The following is a 19,414-nucleotide window of genomic DNA, read 5'->3' as shown; positions in this document are numbered from 1 at the left end:
TTAAAAAAAGGTCACTAATCAATTTCAAGGACAAAGTTCTTTTTACACAAAACTTGCATGACATCAAGTTTTTAAGACTGTGTTTGAGAAAATTTAAAGTAGGTCACTGGTCAACCTTAAGGGCAAAAATTTTATTTTTGGGACAAAAACTATGAAGTTCCAAATTTTAAAGGTGTGCTTGAGAAATGTGAAAGTAGTCATAGGGCAGAATCAAGGTCAAATTTCATTTCAGAACACAAATTTTAGGGGCAAATTTTTAAGTGTACCTTCAAAAAAGTGAAAGTAGGCATAGGTCAAGTCAAGGAAAGTTTGTTCGGTACACAATCCTATTCAGTGGTCTAAATTTGAAACCTGAGCACAGAAATGTGAAAGTGGTCTAGGTCAATTTTAAAGGCAAAATTTATTTTGGTTTTCACAAAAATATGCGGGTCCCAAAAATTTAGGCTGGCTTGAGAAAGGAAATAGGTCACTAGGCAAAATCAATTTCAAATTTATTTGGGAAAACAGAACTATGCATTTTGGGCCAAATTTTAAGCCTTACCCTTTAAAAAAAAGGAAAAAGGCACAGGTAATGTAAAGGTCAAAATTTTTTTTCGGTACATAAAACCCTGCATGTGGTCCAAAATTTTAAGGTGAGCTTGAGAAATGTGAAAGAGGTCATGGGCAAAACAAAGGGCAAAATTTTATTTCGGAACAGAAATTAGCATTGGTCAAATTTGAAGCTGACCTTTTAAAAATGTAGGGGACTAGGTCAATGTCACGGTCAAAGTTTATTTCAGTGCACAAAAATATGCAGTGGGGCCCCTTTGAAGGTTTTACCAGAAATGTGAAAGGGAGGCTTTCAAAATCAAGGCCAACCTAATTCAAGGGTTTATCTTCCCCTCAAAAACATGGGTCCAAATTTAATGGTGAGGTTAGACAAGAAGTTTTTAAAAGTTTTCCCCATATAAGTCTTTGAAATATGTGACCCCCGGGCGGGATATTTGACCCTAGGGGATAATTTTAACAAACTTGGAAGGAACCACAGACGATGTACTTATGAATACAAAGCCCCAGGTTTGGGGTTTGGGCAGAAGATTTTCAAAGTTTTTCCTATATAAGTCTTTTAAACCGTGACCCCCGGGGCGGGGCCATATTTGACCCCCAGGGGGTAATTTGAAAAATTTGTAGAAGACCACTAGATGATGTACTACAAAATATCAAAGCCCCCAGGGCCCTGTGGTTTTGAAAAGAGGTTTTTTTAAAATTTTTCCCTATTAAGTTTAAAAACATGCACCCCGGGGGGGGGACCATATTAACCCAGGGAATAATTTTAAACTCTTGGAAGGCCCAAGGGTGCTTTATACCCAAAATTTAAAGCCCTAGGCTCGTGGTTTTCGAAAGGGAAAATTTTCAAAGTTTTTCCTATATAAATCTAATGTTTAAAATTATAGAAATAAACAAAGGGGGCCCTAACTTTAAAAAATTGTTGAACCAGCGATTTTCAGGGGGGAAAAACAGGGTACCAATACATCATTTTGACAAAGTTTGGCAAAATCCCCCTAGTAGTTCTAGGGGATGTGTAACGAGAATTTTTAATGGAAAAGGGGGATGGACGGGATACGGAGGGCAGACGGAAGGCCACGGCACGGAGCAGAGTGATTAATAGCCCACCAGATGAGTGGGCTAAAAATCGTGAGAAAATCTTGGATATAGATGAAAACCCGCAAAAAAAGCGGGTTTTTTCATTGAGGGGTAAGGGGAATGTGCAAAACTCCCCGTTTACCACCACCTTTTGTGGAAAAACTTTTATGTTTAAAAATGAATGTTCTCCATGACCCAAAAAACCAGAAAAAGTAACAACTGAGAATTTTAAGCCCCAAGTCCGGGTTTCAATTTCCGGATTAATGAGTTACGCCAAATTTCTTGAAAAACCTGTTCAAATTTTTAAGTCCCGGCTTTTTCTTTGAAATACCTTACCAAGTTCAATTTTTGATCCTCACTTTTAAAATTTTAAAACTTTTTGGGGTACAGTCGGGAAAATGCGCAACAGCCCACACAGACCAACAGCAGATAAAACCAACAGAGGAATCAGAAGGGAATGGTACAACAACACACAATACAGCAAGTAAGACGGATGCTGGTGGTCCAATATTCTCCATTAATCCAGAACCTAAGTAAGTAAAGATATCTAAATAAGCATAAATATTTTGCCTTTTCTGTGACTTTTATATCATTAAACAAGAGCTGCCTGATGAAATCACTATCAACAATCTAAACAAGACAAGACATTAAACAAAAAGCCACACAACAAAGTATTTCTGGTCTTTACCACAATATTTCATGTCATATGCATCAAAAACTGTGTGAAAATGAATCAGATATCATCCAAGAAACGATCATGTGTACTTCAAACAGCCATTGTCATCATATGACGTCACATCACTAATTTCGCGGTATAACTGTGGCAGTCAAACTATCATAGGCTAAAGAACACTAAATATTATTCAAACATTAAAAAGCTGTCTAAGTCTAACTAACAGGAACACTCAAAAGTCATTAAACATCAATTTAAACATTTTATATGAACTGTTAACATTGGCATTATCGCAAATGTACTCCTCTGGGAATATTTTGATATTTTGCAAGTAAACCTCAAGGTCACGGGCGTGGTCATAATTTATCGGGCCTAACTCTGGTACAGTTACTGATTATTTTCTACCTGATACTAATAGCTAACATGTTCCAATTCACTGTTCAGTATCGTGAGTGTATTTAGAGAAGATGGTCCCTGGGCCCTATCTACTCCTCCTGCCCTTAAAATCCGTCGAGCTTAGATGTTTTGATAGCCTGATATTGATATTTCATTCATTTTAAATTTGTCTAGTACCATGGAGGATGTTACTTGAAATTTGGTGTTCTCTTACCAATGGGCAGGACTTAATTTGCATAATTAAGGATGACAAATGCCAAGCGGCTATTAGACGAACTTGTAAACATTGCAAATATTTGCTTAATTAATAGATATTTTTTGAATTTCTGCAGTAGGTACGTGAAAAATACAATTTTAATAAAATTAATATGGACAGATCCTTACCAAGGTAACTGCAGGTAAGAATATTTTTCACTAGCATGCGTAAAATAGGTCATGAACTTTGACATACAAACACCGCGTAGGTGGCGCAACTCAGATACCGCGAAATTAGTGATGACGTGAGATTAGTGATGGTAAGTATACCATCAAAATTGTTTTAATTTCCTTCTTTGGATTTAAAGTTGAGCACCGCCATGTGGGTGCAGACGCTCATCTGATTTTTTTGTCTCTGTAAAACAGAAGTATTGTCCTAACTGTGTGTTTATATGATATTTTTTAAGTCCAAAAGGGGCCATAATTTTTGCAAAAAGCAGGATGGAGTTATGTTTCTTGCTGTAAAGAGTCAGTTTTTGATGGGGAACAAGAGTTGCAAGTTTTAAAGCAACAGCTTTCAAATTGATAGTTTAGGAGAAAAGCTGACCTAAACACAAAACTTAACCAAGAAATCTGATTTTCTAAGTCCAAAAGTGGCCATAATTCTTGCAAAAAGCAATGTAGAGTTATTGTACTTGCTGTGCAAAGTCAGCTTTTAATGGCGAATAACTGCTTCAAGTTTTAAAGCAATAGCTTTGACCGTTAAGGAGAAAAGTTTACCTAAACACAAAACTTAACCAAGAAATCTGATATTTTAAGTCCAAAAGGGGCCATAATTCTTGCAAAAAGCAAGATGGAGTTTCTTGCTGTACATAGTCAGCTATTGATGGTGAAAAAGTGTTGCAAGTTTTAAAGCAATAGCTTTGACAGTTTAGGAGAAAAGCTGACCTAAACATAAAACTTAACCAGGCAACGCCAACTCCAAATGTCGACGCTGATCAAGTGATGACAATAACCAAAGAGCTATAAAAATAAATAGATCGGCAACTTGAAAGGCATATAGAGCAAATCTCACCAACATCCCGTGACAACTGAATGAGATCTTGTTGTAAGCGTCTGTTGATCACGATTGATCAAGTCGGCAAACGCTTTTAAATAAGGTTACTTTCGGATCGATTGTTTATAATGATAATGGTGCTTTTTTTAATGTTATTAGTATTTCCTACACGGGGAAGGAATGAATTTATGATTGGAAGTCTAAGAAATCAACAGTTCGTTTGAAAAAAGGACTCGATTCGGTTTATTACGCGCCGGGCGTACCACCAGTTTTATACTTCAGTAAGCGTCTGTTGATTTGATCACGATTGATCAAGTCGGCAAACGCTTTGAAATAAGATAACGCTCTAACACGAGCTGACACGGGATTATCCCCAGTTGCCATTCTGTGTATTTTTAGTTCTTTGCAATAACTCATCATTTTTTTCAAAAAATCAAATGAGCTAAAAATGTGAAAAATTAAGTACAATAAGGGAGAATATTTTGTAAATATTCAAGACAGACTGATGGTTCTTCTGCTCTTCATTTTAGTACATTGTCATACATTCAATTACTTTTTTTGATTGAAATTTATTGCAATAAGTGTTTAACACTGAAAAAAAGGCACAAACAGGAGACAACTGTATCAGTATTCAATGCAGATGTATGCTTTTATTTCTTTCAAATTCCCTTATTGACAGGTAAATTATACCAAGTAACATTAAAGGTCCATTACTAAGGGAAAGTGAGTTGGCAATTTTTTTCATAGCCAGTGCATAGACTTCTGCAAGACACTAAATAATGAAGATTGGCATGTCGAAATTTACAGAAGGTCTTTGGAACTCAAAGAAATGTATGTGTATTATGTTGAAATTTCAATGAATCGACAGAATGACCCCCCAGGTCTTTTTAACTTTCTTCATACTTCATAGAAAAATAATTGTACATATACTGCGATTTATTTCGAATTTCTACATACCAACTTTCATTTTCCAATAAAATGAAATAGTTTCTGTGCTTTTTAAAAGAAATTAAAATGTTCACTTTCCTTAGTATTGGACCTTTAAATTCAAAAAGCATTAAATTTATGAGGAGTTATGGTGACTTATCATTCACTGTAGAATGACATATTAAACACCAATCAGTAAAGTCATAGTTATTGCCGAACAGGACAAAAGAAACTACAAAAAGGGAGATGACTATCATTATTCAGATCAGAGTTATGGTTACTGTGCCTTTTTTGAGAAACTTGTTCACATGCAAAATTTTTGAAGTTAAAAACAGTATAAATTTATCAAAATAAAAGCTTGAGTTATGTAACATGTCCCCATAAGGTCACCTCATGATGTCAAAGACATGTGTGAAGTTTGAATACATTTGGCTTTGTAGTAAAACCTGCTTTACATGCAAAACTTAACCCAAAATTTAAGTTAGAAAGGGGTAAAATTTTAACAAAACAAGAGCTGTCCGTAAGACAGCCAAGCTCAACTATTCGAAATATTGACCCAGAAACAGGAAAATATAACCCAAAAAAGTTAAATATCAAAAGAGTTTTAAGTTCAAAAGGGGGAATAATTTGACCAAAATGCATATCAGTTATGGGACTTGCTGCTATCAACTAGTTTTATAACCCCGAAGGAACATGAGAAGTTTCAATTCAATATCTGCATTATTTTGGAGATAGAAACTTGCATGTAAAACTTTAACCAGAATTTACAAAGTCCAAAAGGGGGCATAATTTGCCCAAAATACATGCCAGAGTCATGGGACTTGATCCAGTGAGGTAAGTAATTGATCTAGAAAAAGAAAAAATAAGTTTCAAATCTATATGCCTTTTAGTAATAGCTGTATGTACTTGCACGCAAAACTTTAACCAGAATTTGCTAAGTCCAAAAGGAGGCATAATTTGGCCAAAATGAAGGTCAGAGTTATGGGACTTGCTGCTATCAACTAGTTTTATAACCCCGAAGACACATGTGAAGTTTCAAACCAATATCTGCATTAGTTTTGGAGATAGTAACTTGCATGTAAAACTTTAACCAAAATTTCTGAGTCCAAAAGGGGGCATAATTTGCTCAAAATACATGTCAGAGTTATGGGACTTGACCCAGAGAGGTTGGTAATTGACCTAGAAAAAGAAGAAATAAGTTTCAAAGCTATATGCCTTTCATTGATGGCTGTATGTACTTGCATGCAAAAACTTAACCAAGGTGTGACGCCGACGCCGACGCCAGGGTGAGTAGAATAGCTAGACTATTCTTCGAATAGTCGAGCTAATAAAAGCTAGAGTTATGTTACATGTTCTGTGAGGTCATCTCAATATGCTTAATAAATGTGTGATGTTTGAAAACATTAGACCTACTAGAAGTTTTAATCCATTGCCATTAGTGGGTACTGAGATACCAATTTCTAAGTCAAAAAAGGGGCATAATTTTGTAAAAGAGCAAAATAGAGTTATGGAACCTGTGCAATGTAGGTCAGTCTATGACAGTGAATAAGTGTGTGAAGTTTCAATCCATTCCCACAAGTGGTTACTGAGATACCAGCTTACATACAAAACCTTAACCAAGAATTTCTAAGTCGAAAAGGGGCATAATTTTGTAAAAAAGCAAAACAAAGTTATGGAACCTGTGCAATGTAAATCAGTTTATGACAGTGAATAAGTGTGTGAAGTTTCAATCCATTCCCGTAAGTGGTTACTGAGATACCAGCTTACATACAAAACCTTAACCAAGAATTTCTAAGTCGAAAAAGGGGCATAATTTTATAAACAAGAGCTGTCTCTATAGGATGACACATGCCCCTGATGGCACTTTGAATTAATAGTTATGGCCGATGTTAGAGTTTAGGACCTTTGACCTACGGACCTGGGTCTTGCGCGCGACACGTCGTCTTACTGTGCCACACCTTCATGCATAGTTATTTTAAAATCCATGCATGAATGACAGAGATATGGACCAGACATGCCCATCATTGCACTATCATGAAATATGACCTTTAACGTCTAAGTGTGACCTTGACTTTTGAGCTACGGACCTGGGTCTTGCGCGCCACACATCGTCTTACTGTGGTACACATTCATGCCCAATAATTTTAAAATCCATGCATGAATGACAAAGATATGGACCGGACACCCCCATTAATGCACTATCATGAAATATGACCTTTAACGTCTAAGTGTGACCTTGACTTTTGAGCTACGAACCTGGGTCTTGCGCGCGACATGTCGTCTTACTGTGGTACACATTCATGCCCAATAATTTTAAAATCCATGCATGAATGACAAAGATATGGACCGGACACCCCCATCAATGCACTATCATGAAAAATGACCTTTAACGTCTAAGTGTGACCTTGACCTTTGAGCTACGGACCTGGGTCTTGCACGGGACACGTCGTCTTACTGTGGTACACATTTATGCCAAGTTATTTGAAAATCCATCCATGGATGACAAAGATATGGACGGGACACGAATATTGCGGACAGACCTACAGATGGTTCAAAAACTATATGCCTCCCTTCGGGGGCATAAAAAGCAAAATAGAGTTATGGATTCTGTGCAATGTAGGTCAGTTTATGACAGTGAATAAGTGTGTGAAGTTTCAATCCATTCCCACAAAAGGTTACTGAGATACCAGCTTACATACAAAACCTTAACCAAATCGGGACGCCGACGCGGACGCAGACGCCGGCGCATGGGTGAGTCCAATAGCTCTACTATTCTTTGAATAATCAAGCTAAAAATTCAAACAGTCCAGCTAAAAATGTGTTTACTTTGCAGAAAGAATGGGACAACTTGCCTCATGAGGCATCTAGGAATAAAACCGATGTCAAGAAAATATCATAACATTTCCTTTTTTTTAATTTTTAGTTGGCAAGCATCCAGTACATATAAACTAATATTTCCATTTTCCTTTTCAGACCAGATCTTCCAACCCCGGGGCAAAAATCTTTTTCCATTTAGGACTCTAGTAATAAACATTATTTGTATAAATTGTATCAGTACAACTGATTACGTTTGTTTTGTGCATCAACCCCAAATGTGAAATAAAAATTTTAACTTTTGTTTGTTTTTGATTTTTGACTTGAAGTGAAGCTACTACTAAAGAACAGTTTCGTTCTGCAATCTTTTATTCAATGTTCCTCTTTCCACACTACTTGACCAATACCTGTCAACTTTTATGATTCCAAGGATTTTAAAAGCTGCTTACAAAATAATAAAGATCAGTTATAACTTGAATGAACTTGTATGAAATCTGCCCTGTTATAAATACAAATCGAGGGGTGAATGCAAAAGAGTTCTAAGTGCATATAAATGAAGAAGCACTTAGAACTTTTTCGCATTCACCCCTCGAAATTATGTTGTGTATGAATTTTGCAACATACTGACATAATCAGTTGATTACTCTTACTTCTTAAAGTCCTGTGAAAGCAGTACATACTGGAATCTTAGCATCTAGCTAATGTGATCATAATGTGTAAAGGGACAGACTTTAGAGTTGCAAACAATAAATCAACTTCATTTCTGACTGCTGAGATGTTCCGACTTTTATGTTGAATTTATTTTACTCAGTAACTTAGTTCTATTTGCCCAAAGCTGATTTTTGCTTGTATTTGCAAGTGAACAATTGACTTTCTCAGGATCTGTAGAACCATGATTTATAGCAAACACTGCCCCTAAGTTTTGGAACTGTCTTCATGTCAGGATTTGATCTTGCCAAAGAGTGGTTCCCACAATTTTTTGTCCATCAAATTAAATAATTTTACAGTAACAAGCTTTTTCTATGACTGGACATAGTTTTTCAACACAAATGCCCTACTTTAAGATCTGGACTAGATTTCAAAAAGACAAACATTCTGACTTTATGCTTAGCAGATCAGGTAGCGAATGAGGTCTATCGAGTGTTAACAAGAGGTTTCTGGGATTTGATCCAGTGATTTAGTTTTTGACCAAAGATGACCAAGTTTAAACTAACTATATTCATAAAGATATGATAATTCTAGCCAACCTGCATGTAACTCTGGTTGAAAATGTTGCCCCTAAAGAATTCAAAATCTTTTTCAATAATTTGACCTAACTTCACCACAGATGACCCAGTAAAGAACACATCTGTGATTTTATTGAAACAAACGCTCTGAAAAAGTTTCATTAAGATTTGATTGAAATTCTGACATCTAGTGTGTTAACAGAAAAACTGTGGACAATGGATGACTGATGCTGGATCATTCACCTATATTAACAGCTTACCCTTAACCCTAGCTTCAGGTAAGTTAAAAATGGTGTACTTCTAACGCTTACCACAGGGCACAATATTCTGCATTTCCACATTGAATACACAGGGTTCTATAACTGGATTCCACAGGTGTCTGGCTTTGTCCACACAAGCTGTTTCTAGACCTGTTTCAGCTTCAGGAGCATCATTCTGCAATGGATTTCAACTTAGAAGTTTATAGTATTGGAAGATAAAAGTCACTTGTTTGCAGTAGAACTAGTAAATAGTCTTAAAATACAAGAGTATTTACCGTGAACAAGATATAATGATGACAATGGTCATTAAACATTCTCGTAGATCATAAGGTCTACTTTTGTGCCTTGGGATTTGTCTTTTTTGACAAACTGGAATAGTTTGAACAATCTTGGTAAAGAGGCACCTAAGAAACATTGATTGTGGGAAATAATTTTAAAATCAAGCAAGGTAGTTTCTAACAAGATTATCCTAATATGTGTAGTTTTCATAATATATATAGGCAAACGTGACGACACCCTATGGCAGCCATGTTTATGACAGATCATATTTAAACTTGAATAATTTTGGCAGGGAATCACTCAAGACGTATTTGTGTAAAATTAGCAGCAGTTTCTGAAAAGAAGATCTTTAATTTATTTCAAAGTTTCAACCACAAACTCATATGCAAAAATGACCATGCCCTATGGTGGCCATGTTTTTCGATAAATCAGACAATCTAAACAAATTTTGTAAAGGATCACCAAAAGAAAAATATCTGTGAAATTATTTCAAAATAGAACCAGCCGTTTAAGAGAGTATGTCTTCTGAAGAGCTCTAGCAGCCCCTATGTACAACCAAACTGAACGATTTAATTTTGTTAGAGGACCATAAAAGAAATATCTATGCCAAGTTTCATTAGCTTCCATCAAACAGTTTCAGAGGTCGTTTGAAGAAAATGCCAAACAGTGAGTGACCACAATAGCTCACTTGTGCTCTAGTGACCTAAAAGGATTGGCTGATACCATTTCTGATGGCTAATACTTACCAGCATGTCTTCCAAATAAAGGAATGAAAAAATCTGCAGTTAGGACTATATGGAGCCTCTGACCGCAGGGAATGCCAGTAAGCTGATGGCTTAATGACAAATTTTTAAAGAGGAAGACAGTATCTTGACACTTGTGAACAACAAGTTGTTTTGTTTGATTTGGGTTAAACACCATTTTCAACAGAATTTCAGTTACATAATGGCAGCCAGATAACCTGACCAGTGTTCCTGCATTCTGTACCTGATCACATTTTTCTCCACAAGTAACTGACAGCTTCTCCACATGGATCAAAAGTGGAGGATGAATGACTTTAGACATACTGTCACAAAAACATTCACCTCTAGGACAAAAACTCACACCAACTCAATTCATGGTCTTGTGCTCTACCTACTTCTCTAAATAGGCAGGCCAGTGAACTACAAAACCAGTAAATTGTTTAATACTATTGAAACTTTCTGGATGGTCAACAACTTCCCAAATCAACTTCTCCAAAAAAGGATTACAGAAGTAACAAATTTAGATATGCTTGTGCTCAACTGCAGAGTAGAACCATAGCCTCATCCAAGGATCAAACATGCAGCATTGATAGTTTGAAGTTGATTTTACTATAAAAAGTTGCAAAGGCATGAAATACTGAAATAACTAAATATATGGATTAACTTACTGACATAACCCGCAATAAATTCATTTGAATCCTTGTCTTTTCATCAGCTGAACATGTGGTATCTATATTATCCAGTTAAGGTATCTTTACATTAGATAAAGTACTAGAGATCAATCAATGACACAAATAATAGTAATCCTACCTTGCATTTACCTATACACCTATTTGACACAAGTTAAAAGGAACACTGATGTAACTGTATGGTTAAAAATTTTGTGATAGTTCATTTCATTGTAATGTCCATTTTCATGGTAAATAATAAAGAGTTTTTTCTTGTTTTTATATATGATGTGTGATATGGTACAAATAACATTATATCTAAATGTCAACTTAAAGAGTGGATCAGACTGAAAACATTTCCTGATGTCGTACAAAAATCATGTATTTGACAACTTTTTTGCAGTGACATAAGTTTTTCAAGCAATAATCCAGATAAAATTGGGGATTATTTATTTTTCAACAACTAGATAGGTAGGACTATCTGCAAGAGTGGGTACATGGCAATTAAATAAGAATTTTCATAAAATCATAAACAACATGCTTCATAATGATTAGATAAAGACTTAAGTATTATACTCTTAAATGTTATATATAAGCAATCAATATTAATATTTTAGTTGATTATCATAAATTAAAATTTCGGTACTATCTCTACACAACACCCATGCATGCTTTAAAATAAATGCCTCCAGATTCATTTTTTTTACTAAATTTACAAAGTACTTTTTTAAAATCTTTTAACAATTTTAAAGAAAGACTAAAACCAATGTGATTCACTTAAATATACAGTACTTTTTCAAAAAAAAAAAAAAAACAGTTGTGTAGTCTGTAAGATAGGTAGAAAGTTCTATGTGTTAGTCACATACAGATTTACATATGGAGACATGTAAGAAGGAAACACAAATATAATTTTTTATTTCCAGTGAAATCACTCATCCCCCTTGAAAAAACATTTCTGTGGGTGTCACAAACAAGTAACATACCTATTTATTTTACCAGTAAATTTGAAATTCATGAATTGTAAATACCCAAAGGAAATTTCTTTTTCAGCCAAAATCATGAACTGTAATGCCAATAAAATTTAACAAGAGGACCATGATGGTCCTGAATCGCTCACCTGTCCCCACATGACCCAGTTTTAAACCGAGTATGATGTCGTTTTTTTCTATTGTCTGACATTGTGACCTGGTTTTTGAGCTCATGTGACCCAGTGTTGAATTTGACCTAGATAAATATCCTAACCAATTTTCATGAAGATCCACTGAAAAATAAGGCCTCTAGAGAGGTCACAAGATTTTTTATTATTTGACCTACTGACCTAGTTATTGATGACACGTGACCCAGTTTTGAAACTGAGCTAGATATCATCAAGGTGAACATTCTGACCAATTTTCATGAAGATCCATTCAAAAGTATGGCCTCTAGAGAGGTCACAAGGTTTTTCTATTTTTAGACCTACTGACCTAGTTTTTGACTGCAGTTGACCCAGTTTCAAACCTGGCCTAGATATCATCAAGATGAACATTCAGACCAATTTCCATATAGATCCCATGAAAAATATGGCCTCTAGAGAGGTCACAAGGCTTTTTTGTTATTTGACCTACTGACCTAGTTATTAAAAACACGTGACCAAGTTTCGAACAAGACCTAGATATCATCAAAGTGAACATTCTAAGTTTCATGAAGATCCATTAGAAAGTATGGCCTCTAGAGAGGTCACAAAGTTTTTCTATTTTTAGACCTACTGACCTAGTTTTTGATCGAAGTTGAACCAATTTCGAACCTGACCTAGATATCATCAAGATAAAAATTCTGACCAATTTTCATACAGTTCCCATGAAAAATATGGCCTCTAGAGAGGTCACAAGGTTTTTTGTTATTTGACCTACTGACCTAGTTATTGACGGCATGTGACCCAGTTTCCAACTTGACCTAGATATCATCACGGTGAACATTCTGACCAATTTTCATGAAGATCCATTCACAAGTATGGCCTCTAGAGAGTCACAATGTTTTTCTATTTTTAGACCTACTGACCAAGTTTTTGACCGCAGTTGACCCAGTTTCAAACTTAACCTAGATATCATCAAGATGAACATTCTGACCAATTTTCATACAGATCCAATGAAAAATATGGCCTCTAGAGAGGTCACAAGGTTTTTTTATTATTTGACCTACTGACCTAGTTTTTGAAAGCACATGACCAAGTTTCAAACTTGTCCTAGATATCATCAAGGTGAACATTCTGAATAACTTTCATGAAGATCCATTGAAAAGTATGGCCTCTAGAGAGGTCACAAGGTTTTTCTATTTTTAGACCTACTGACCTAGTGTTTGATCGCAGTTGACCCAGTTTCAAACCTGACCTAGATATCATCAAGATAAACATTCTGACCAATTTTTATAAAGATCCCATGAAAAATGTGACCTCTAGAGTGGTCACAAGCAGAAGTTTACGCATGCACGGACGCACATACGCATGGACGGACGACGGACGCTGCGTGATCACAAAAGCTCACATTGTCACTTTGTGACATGTGAGCTAAAAATCACTGCATCTAAAATATCAAATATGATTAAAATATATCTTGCAAGTTAATATAACATGACGTCAATATTTCCATTTTCTGAAGGTTTACATAACAACATTAAAATAAAAGTTTTAAGTTTGTATTCATTAAACAATACAGCAAACAAAAACATCAATATATTTAATTTGTCTAATTTTCCCCCCTCAAGTTTAACATATTCCAGTAATGGAAGATTGACTGTTAACCAACATATGTTCTAGATAGCCAATAATGCATTTTTTTGTAATCATACAAGAAAAGGATACAAACAACAATTAGTTCAACACAGGTTGATTTAACTCATTACACTTACTGTACAAAATTAATAAAGCTCAATGAAGAATGTGAACATTTTTCATGTTTTTATGAGATTATAAATCTTATTACAGGGTTTTATAGGGTCTTAAACATATTTTATACGTGAAAGGTCATTGGTTTACTCAGAAATGTTTCTCTTAGTGCAGAGTCCTGTTACCATGTAAGAAAAGGATACAAGGACCAATCAGTTCGACACAGTTGATGACATAGTCCTGTACTTTCCCTGTTAGATAGGCACACTTCAGTGATGTTGTCAGTATAGATGTGAGTAAAGGCCACCATCTCTCGCCTCGATAGTCCCACGTCACCTTACTCAATAACCTATATCAATAGTAAAATATTTATGTTAGTTTCAGGCAACTCATTTAAGCTCCATTGTGTAGAAAGTTTGCAACAATGTCAAGGCTGTTTCCTTTAAATACTGGTAGTACTGTTACCTCTTCAGAAGATCTGTTTATTTATGGCATAGTTTAGCCACCATGGCCTTAAAACAAAATGTTCAAACAAGTAATTTGGATATTAAAGCAGTGAGTGATGTAATAAATACATATATAACAAATGGTAATGGTGTTCCATAAGTTGTTGCTGACATGAATTTGACCAATTAAGACATATATTTCAAATTTACTGGTAATTTATAAATACAAGAGTCACAGTTTACATGTCATACTTTCTATTGACATACATGATGTATGTCAATAGAAAGTATGTCTGATATGCTGGTCTTAAACTTGATGTTAAACACTTTTTTCTCTAAAGATTTTACTTACATAAGTGACCTTTGGTAATCTTTAGCATGGAAGTATTCTTGTCCCATCTGTACCACTGTAATCAACAGACACATGTAAAGTATCACTACAACACATACTTCAAATCAGTTTGTTTATATTGTTTGGCTTTAAGCTACACCAACACAATTTAGGTCATGCTTTTAATTCTTGAGGAAGATGCAAGGTACCCCTTCAGACAATTTTTCAGGCACTGGTGAGCACCCACGCAGAAAAACTGACCTTTGCAAGCAAACTGTATGACTTCCTCACATGAAACCCAGGGCAGGGCTTGAACAGATAGAGATGAGGGGTAAATGATTCGAAGTCAGGGACCTTAACAACATGGCCAAGGAGGCCCCTCAATTCATTCCAAACAAAAAAGATCACAGGTATTTTTCCTGTTAGATTTACATGTATAGATACATATTATATGAATAAACAAGAGCTGTCTCCATAGGATGACATATGCCCCCGATGGCACTTTGAGTGAGTAGTTATGGCCGATGTTAGAGTTTAGGACCTTTGACCTACGGAGCTGGGTCTTGCGCGCGACACGTCGTCTTACTGTGTCACACATTCATGCGTAGTTATTTTAAAATCCATGCATGAATGACAAAGATATGGACCGGACACGCCCATCAATACACTATCATGAAAAATGACCTTTAACGTCTAAGTGTGACCTTGACCTTTGAGCTACGGCCCTGGGTCTTGCTCGCGACACTTCGTCTTACTGTGGTACACATTCATGCCAAGTTATTTGAAAATCCATCCATGGTTGACAAAGATATGGATCGGACACGCCCATCAATGCACTATCCTTTAAAGTCTAAGTGTTACCTTGACCTTTGAGCTACGGACCTGGGTCTTGCGCGCAACACGTCGTCTTAATGTGGTACACATTCATGCCAAGTTATTTGAAAATCTATCTATCGATGACAAAGATATGGACCGGACACGCCCATCAATGCACTATCCTTTAATGTCTAAGTGTGACCTTGACCTTTGAGCTACGGACCTGGGTCTTGCGCGCGACACGTTGTCTTATTGTGGTACACATTCATGCCAAGTTATTTGAAAATCCATCCATCGATGACAAAGATATGGACCGGACACGCCCATCAATGCACTATCCTTTAATGTCTTAGTGTGACCTTGACCTTTGAGCTACGGACCTGGGTCTTGCGTGCGACACGTCATCTTACTGTGGTACACATTCATGCCAAGTAATTTGAAAATCCATCCATCGATGACAAAGATATGGACCGGACACGAAAATTGCGGACAGACTGACAGACCGACAGACTGACAGACGGACAGACGGTTCAAAAACTATATGCCTCCCTTTGGGGGCATAAAAAAACAACTGAAGCATTGGCACAAACGGAAAATGATCAATCAAGAATAGTTATACTTTTTCATTACAACTGGATCCACATCTGTAAACTGAAACCCTTGTCCAACCGGTAGCCAAACAGATAATGTAGGAGAAAATATTTAAAAATTTAGATCACTGTATTGGTAAAAAGTCTAGTTTTAATCATAACTTTTGAAAAATTATTTTGGCAGCAATGGTAAATAGAAAAGCCAATTCTGACCAATAAAAACTCTTCTAAAATGTTTCCAGGTTTGAATAGATATCATCGCTGTAAACTTACTGAGGTATCTTTTCATTCTCAGGGACTTGTATTTCTTGAACTGGGCAACAGCACTGTTTAATAAAGGAATTATCAGCCACTGAAAAACAAGCATAAAATAATCATAAAAAACAATCATATGTGCTTTATACTACCTATCATAGCTTTTTGTACAGGCTGCAGTTTTTTTTAATAGATGTTAAATAAATACAACACTGTTTCATGTTTTTTACATCATTCATGAAAAAAAGCATGCATTAAACATCACAAAAATTGTTTCTGTGTTAAAATTAAGCAAGGGAAAGAAATTCTCCGTGGACATCTATCATAGTAGTCTTAAAAGTATTCTAAACTGGAAAGTAAATTGGTAGACAATGGTTTCCTGCACCTCTTAACATTTTAAAAACATTTAGTTTATTTAATACTGTCTAATCTGTCTTTAACATTCAGCTAAGGAACTGAATGAAAGTAACCACTACAGGCAGAAGACCACTATATCCAGGTTATCATTTTCAAACATTATATTTTGGTAAACGAAAATCAGAACATGAATATAAACTGTCAGATATCCTTTCGGCTACCATAGCAGACTAATACGTACCATAAAAACGGGGGTCGCTATTACCGCTATCATACACCGACTGACTACCGCAGACGCCTAAAACGTACCATCAAAACGAGGGTCCAGATTACCGACATCGTACAGCGTAGGACTACCGGAATTTTTTAATTTTTCTTTGTAGCTGGGGGGAATGAATTTGAATGCTTTTTATTTATTGCAGAATTTGATCTGAAGTGTAAACTTTCATTTATGTTATTAACAAAACGGTATAGAATCAGTTAAACTAATAAATTAAATCATTCATATGACATACTAAATAATATTACGCAACAAATTACAGGTCTCCATAAAATTTAAAAACAAAACCAAACGTCTCGTGCGCAATAATGTTCTAAAATCATTTTTCTCGCAATTTGTTGATAAGAAAATCCTTTTCAGACAATTAAGGGATCATTACTCTCCAAAAATTCCCACTAGTTTTGATGGTTGCTCGTCGAGGTAATTACCGAACTCAGTTTTTAAAACTTAATTAATTACTCATTTCTACGCTACGGTATTTAAAGCTATTTTACTACGTCTGCATTATGCGGCTCCAGCATTCTAGAAGTCTGAAAACCACGGGTCTGCCACTGATGCGTTTTGTAGACTTTTCACCAGTTACTTTCACTATGGCACTACGGTAGTTCTGAACTTTTTTCCATGAAATACAAAATTTCACTGTGGTAATCAGAAATAGTGTACATTTATACACTACGGCAGTAATATTTTAATTGTTATTGCACTTGGAACATACATATATACACTGTGGTAATTCTCTACAGAACGCTTCATCGTTTTTACGCCGCAACGGTAATACATATGCACACATCGCTTCTTCCAATTGCATACTAGTAGTGTGTAAATTTATCCACTATGGAAGTATTGTACTTTTCAAATTTAAAACTCAAACTTTAGGTAAGAATGCATTTAAATTATCCCAAAGTACACAATGGTAATTTTGACTTTGAGCTCCATGCATTATGCATTATAATGCATGGATACTCTGGAATGCTTTATAAATGGTACAGTATTCAGTATTTCACATGTGCCTTTGTATACTCATTATATTAATTTATAGTCCGGGTCCGTAATGTAGGAGATACATTCGTGCACTTGTAATCTCTGAATCCTCTCACTGACGGAGGATCGCAGGTTCGAGCTGTGTTACCGACTAGGATTTTTTATGTGAGAAAGTAGGTAGTTGCTTACGGACTTTGGCGTCTAGTACTGGTCTTTCCCAGGAACGATGGTTAGTTGAACTGGCTGCCTGGTTTCCAAAACCGTACATGAATGTGCTTTCGGTGAAATGAGATCTTACAATTCTTTATTATATGATTATTTTATTACTCAAAATAAAAACCAATTATCTCATACAATACTCTTTATTCATCAAGAATATGCATTGATACTTACAACGATAGTTAAACATACGCATGATACATTTTGTAATAATTTAATTAAATTCAGTAAAAGTATATTGACAATATTGGGAGTTGATCGGCCGCTCATGACTCAACAAGGGTCTCACCGTGTAGAGTCGTTAAAAGCACAGCAAAATCCGTCGACCGAGAGGAGAACAGACGCACCAACCCAAGGCTTGCAAAAACAACGCAACTGCGCAATCCATCGAACTTCGAATTGTGAATCCAACCCAGCCCGGGTGTCACCGGGATGCGGTCAAATGCACAACCCTAGCCAATGTAAAGCGAGGCAATATAACACAACGGACCACAAGGCAAAGCAATGCAAGACCCTTTGTACTTTGTAACAGGTATCACTCAAACAACGCAAAGTAACGCAAGACACTTTGTACTTTGTAACAGGTGTCACTCAAAGGCAAAGCAACACAAGACACTTTGCACTTTATAACAGGTATCACTCAAATGCAAACACACAACAATTTCAATTGAACGTCGAGCTACCATTCCACCCATTTCGGGTTTCACCGAGAATGAGCGAAACCGCAACACGAGTCAATGAAAGGCAAGGCAAGGCAAAGTGACACCACTGAGAGCAACGCAACATACGCAACACACGCAACACTAGGAATCGCCAAGTACTAGGGCAAAACCTTTTACTATCCAGTTAACACAAACTGGTAAACATATGATACCCCAAAGTACGCAACTTGAATGCAAACATACAGACACCGTATCCGCTCACCTCACGGCCGACAGAATTTTACCGCCACAATAAATTTATAATTTATCCGCCAAAATTCTACGGCCTTTCAAACTCTTCTTTAACAAATCGCATCTTTTATGTAATCACCAAAAAACTGTAGTCCTACTTTCTTATACTGTATTCCACCTGACCGAAGCAAAATGTGGCATAGCATCAATATCGAGCCTAATTATAATGAATTTGCCACCTGAATAAACTAACTTGCGGTAGGCCATATATTACTAAATCTAATCTTACAACTTCCAAAGCTATGATTTTGTTATAACTTGCATCAACAATTAGACAGTACAAGCTCACCTTTTAAAGATTTGGCTGAAACGGCAGAAAAAAGAAAAAACTGACATTTTACTCCAGATTAACGAGTAGAAGTCCTGAATTTACGATCATTTCTCTATTAATTGAGATAATTAATGCACATACAAAAGACATTTTGTCTGCGCCTATAGAAAAATTTATGTGACCCGATTTCTACT

The 19,414-nt window shown here is 35.9% G+C and overlaps 1 protein-coding gene and 1 long non-coding RNA gene across 2 annotated transcripts in view; one reads left to right on the top strand and one right to left on the bottom strand.

The window, feature by feature from the left end:
• Nucleotides 1-19,414, bottom strand: part of LOC123534077 (trafficking protein particle complex subunit 11-like) — a 107,101-nt gene that overhangs the window by 59,196 nt on the left and 28,491 nt on the right. The window contains 6 exon segments of the mRNA XM_053518312.1: nucleotides 9,223-9,346; nucleotides 10,862-10,923; nucleotides 13,925-14,070; nucleotides 14,520-14,574; nucleotides 16,178-16,256; nucleotides 16,758-16,808. Coding sequence (XP_053374287.1) covers nucleotides 9,223-9,346; nucleotides 10,862-10,923; nucleotides 13,925-14,070; nucleotides 14,520-14,574; nucleotides 16,178-16,256; nucleotides 16,758-16,808 — 517 coding nt within the window.
• Nucleotides 2,026-7,988, top strand: LOC123534088 (uncharacterized). Its single transcript, XR_008372326.1, has 2 exons — nucleotides 2,026-2,156; nucleotides 7,845-7,988. It is a non-coding gene; the product is annotated as an uncharacterized LOC123534088 (long non-coding RNA).

This window comes from Mercenaria mercenaria, chromosome 1 (assembly GCF_021730395.1).
Source record: "Mercenaria mercenaria strain notata chromosome 1, MADL_Memer_1, whole genome shotgun sequence".
Classification (NCBI taxonomy): domain Eukaryota; kingdom Metazoa; phylum Mollusca; class Bivalvia; order Venerida; family Veneridae; genus Mercenaria; species Mercenaria mercenaria.
Note: the sequence above shows the minus strand (reverse complement) of the source record. Positions and strands in the feature narration are given on the sequence as shown.